Below are 3,740 nucleotides of genomic sequence, written 5' to 3' on the forward strand. Positions count from 1 at the left end.
TTGAGCTGTTGTTCAGCATCTTAGCTGTGGAGGGCAGTGTCACTGGCCCTCATATGTGGGATCCGAACCGAGGCCCTCTGGCATCCCAAGCCAGCTCTTAACCAACGCGCCACTTGGCCGGTCCCAGGATTTAGGTAGTTTTAAAACCAGTCTTTTTCAGCATTTAAGCTTGAGGCACCCATCTACAATACTACCGATTGATCACCAAGAGATTTCCAGTCTAGCCTGGACTGCATTTCTGAGGTGGTACTTGTAATCTGCAAGAACGTTTTTTTTTTACTGGTCACATGGTTGTAGTTATGGCAAGAACTTCTTATTCTTAGGGTTTTCTTTTTGTTTTTCTTAATCCTCAGGGTAATGGGGAAAATAGTCATCATTTATCATGTGGGCCCAATATACCACATTTATTGGTTTTTTAAATATTTTTAAGTCATTTCATTGTGTTGTCAGAAAAGTCACGGCGCAGTTTTGCAACAAAAAACGTAGAAAAAATATGTCATTGACTTTTCCGGCAACCCAATACATAATTTTACAGAAGTAGAAATAAAAGGATGGTGATAGCCAACATTATTAGATATCTTAGTAAGCATTTAAACATAGCACATACAACTTTTTATTACATATTTTCCTGGTTTTGATAATATATATACCTAAAATGAGTAAAGTTCTCTAAATATTACTGCTTATCAGCTATCGATGCAAAAACCAAACATATCTACCTTATAAATACTGATATTAAATTTAAAATACATCTCTAATAAGTTCTAGTTTATCATTTCTTCTGGTTCATTTTACTCTTAATTAAATTACACTGAATTATCAGAGTGCAATACTTTTAAGAATATTTGGATCTTTTGGTGGCTTCTAATTTTACTGAACAAACATAGTCATCTTGGTGCTATAATTACACCATTTTCATATTTAACCAATTGAATTGACTAATCCATTGAATTTTTTGCATTTCTTCATCATGTTGTTTTTTTCTAGTAATTTTTGTATAACATCTGCCTTTGACATTTGGCCACTTAGGAACTGTATCAAGTACATTTGGTATGCAGATATAAAAGATGAAAGAATACTATTAATGTGTCCTTTTAGAAAAACAGAATGGTCCTTGGTGCAGGATTTTGTATAATGAAGTCCCAGTTGAATGATTAACTGGGTGAGAATACTAACTTTCCTTTTACTCCTTCAGAGTATATTGTTTGGGCTATTCATCTAGGATGTCTTCACCTGAAGACTTCATAGTCTGAGATTCCACTTATAATTTCATGTTGATCACTGGAATCTAGAGTGATGTTGTCTGTCTCTTTGCATCACTCTTGATTCCTCTAACAACTGTGAAAGTCCTTCCTCTATACATTTTCTTCTCTTTGCAATTATGGGTGAAAAATAAAAATTCTAAAATCCTTAATTGTCCAACAATAGCCAAAAGCAGACTATACAAGAATGGTGTGTCCAGTCTTTTATTTTCTTGGAACACTATGCAGTAAAGAAACTAGAGGATGATGCAATAGTAATGATATATTTTACTATTGTCTCCTTACAGGTGATATCATTATTCTTCTGTTTTGTTTAGATTGTTTGTTTTTTTTTTCAAAGTATAGTTGGCAATAATTGATGAATGATGATGAAATAGCAAAGTGTTTCAAGATAATAGGAAAAATACGATCCCTAAATTCCACCTTACATTTATAAAAGGGCACACCGGATGCATATACCAATTGCAAAATAAAGTGAGTTTTAGTGTTTTTTAAAAAAGTAAAATTTCTTGTTTTATTTTGGAAGATCTATGAGAAAGAATAAAAGTCATGAAATAGATTTACTCAAAAGAAATGCAAAAGTTAAAATTGAGTCCACTGTAACCTAATTGTATATAGGCCTATCTTTTCTTAGGGCTTTTTTCCTAATTATGGTGTACAATAAAATTGATCATGTGGCTTTGGCTTATTCATTTACAGTTTTGATATTCCCACCATTTCCAAGATCACTGAGATCATCTTGATAGAAGCTTCAGGCTTTCCAAAACTATTTGCCTATCAATAATAGTTTGCATTTATCTCACAGATGGCTGTTAACATGTATTGGTGGTTTTCTTTGTCCACCTCCATAGGGGCGGGTAACCTTAGTTCATAAAACCTAGATTTTTGTGGGGTACTTCCTAGACATTTCTTCTCAGGCCTCCCCCCCACACACACACACACACACACACTCGAATTTCCCTTGTGTTGAAAATATACCAAAAAAGCTGCTGCCATAAATAGTCCCTAATAGAAACTTTCCTAATGGATTATGATAAACATTTTCTGATAATTATAGATACAGAGCATATACAATTTTTTTTAGATAGAAGGTTTTGTGAAATACTTAACATATTCTGCTAGATGGACTAATGTGTATTTTTTTGTTCAGCTAAACTTCTAGTACATTTGACCTAGGTTCCTCAGCAAGGGATCTAAGTGTAATAGCCTCGAAGGAATTTTAAAATTGGGGTTATCACTTTCTGAAAACAATTCTTGACTTCAACATCTTATAGATATCAAATTTAAAATACATCCCTAGTAAGTTCTTGCTTATCCTTCTGATACTTGAATCATCAAAACACAATGCTTGAAATGAACAATGTTAACAAACTGAAAGACCTGTTTTGTACTAATGTAAAACTGTTTTGTAAGAAGCATTTCTTTAAAATAATATTCATGCTTAGTAAAGCTTCGTGAATTTGAATTCAATTTTCAAAGAGCCAATTTGCCCCCCAAAAACGGCTGTTTCATTTTTCAGTAGTAAAATTTAAGCCTACATAACTGAAACTACATTTAGCACACCAGTTACAATTCAATAACATTTTTAATTATTGAGTTTAATGGGACTTGGTATTTATAATAAATCGTTATTTACAACGTTGAAATCTGTTGGGATGAATGGATGAGGGCTTTGTTTTTTCTCTCCAGGTGTATTCAAGAGCAAATGACCAGGAACCTTGTGGATGGTGGTTGGCTAAAGTTCGAATGATGAAAGGAGAAGTAAGTGATGTTAACACTTGGTTTGTGAATAGTTTCCAAGGAAATACCTCAACTCTTGGTTTCTGTAAATGTTACTCCAATTTTGTTTTGTTTCTAAAAGTCTACTTCAGAAATAGTTGATCACACATTTCAAAAATTCATCACACTGTTAATTTCCATTTGTGTTCTGAATTTGCAAACACAGAAGCTGTTCTCCAGAGGTACACCCTGAGCATGTGAGGACCCCCAAGGGTTCATGCTCCTAAGAACCTATAATCTAGGCAAATCAGATTGATGTAACTAAGCTGTTCTTAGTATTTATGCCCCCCTCCCCTGGGAGGGGGGGGTAGGTGGGGGGGGTTACTGTTTAAGCTGAGCAAGGTAATCAGAACTTCATTTAAAGCTCATTATTTTTGTTCAGATGGGATTTTTAAAGTATTTTGTTGTCTTTTAGTTTTATGTCATTGAATATGCTGCTTGTGATGCCACTTACAATGAAATTGTCACATTTGAACGACTTCGGCCTGTCAATCAAAATAAAACCGTCAAAAAAAATACCTTCTTTAAATGCACAGTGGATGTCCCTGAAGATTTGAGAGAGGCGTGAGTAATTTTGTTTACTGTTGAATTGCTTTGTGAATTAAGAGGATTTTTTTTTTTTAAGATTTTTATTGGGGAATTGGGGGGATGGGAACAGTGCTGGGGATTTGGGGGGAGGGGAACAGACAAGTTGCTGTC

General features: G+C 34.3%; 1 protein-coding gene across 1 annotated transcript in view; it reads left to right on the forward strand.

Moving 5' to 3' along the window:
• The window catches only part of FXR1 (FMR1 autosomal homolog 1), a 66,121-nt gene that overhangs the window by 25,303 nt on the left and 37,078 nt on the right, over window positions 1-3,740 (forward strand). Inside the window, exons 4-5 of the mRNA XM_019633994.1 lie at window positions 2,952-3,023; window positions 3,457-3,605. Of these exons, the coding sequence (XP_019489539.1) occupies window positions 2,952-3,023; window positions 3,457-3,605 (221 nt within the window). The remainder of the gene's footprint in view (window positions 1-2,951; window positions 3,024-3,456; window positions 3,606-3,740) is intronic.

This window comes from Hipposideros armiger, unplaced genomic scaffold (genome assembly GCF_001890085.2).
Source record: "Hipposideros armiger isolate ML-2016 unplaced genomic scaffold, ASM189008v1 scaffold_1470, whole genome shotgun sequence".
NCBI lineage: Eukaryota > Metazoa > Chordata > Mammalia > Chiroptera > Hipposideridae > Hipposideros > Hipposideros armiger.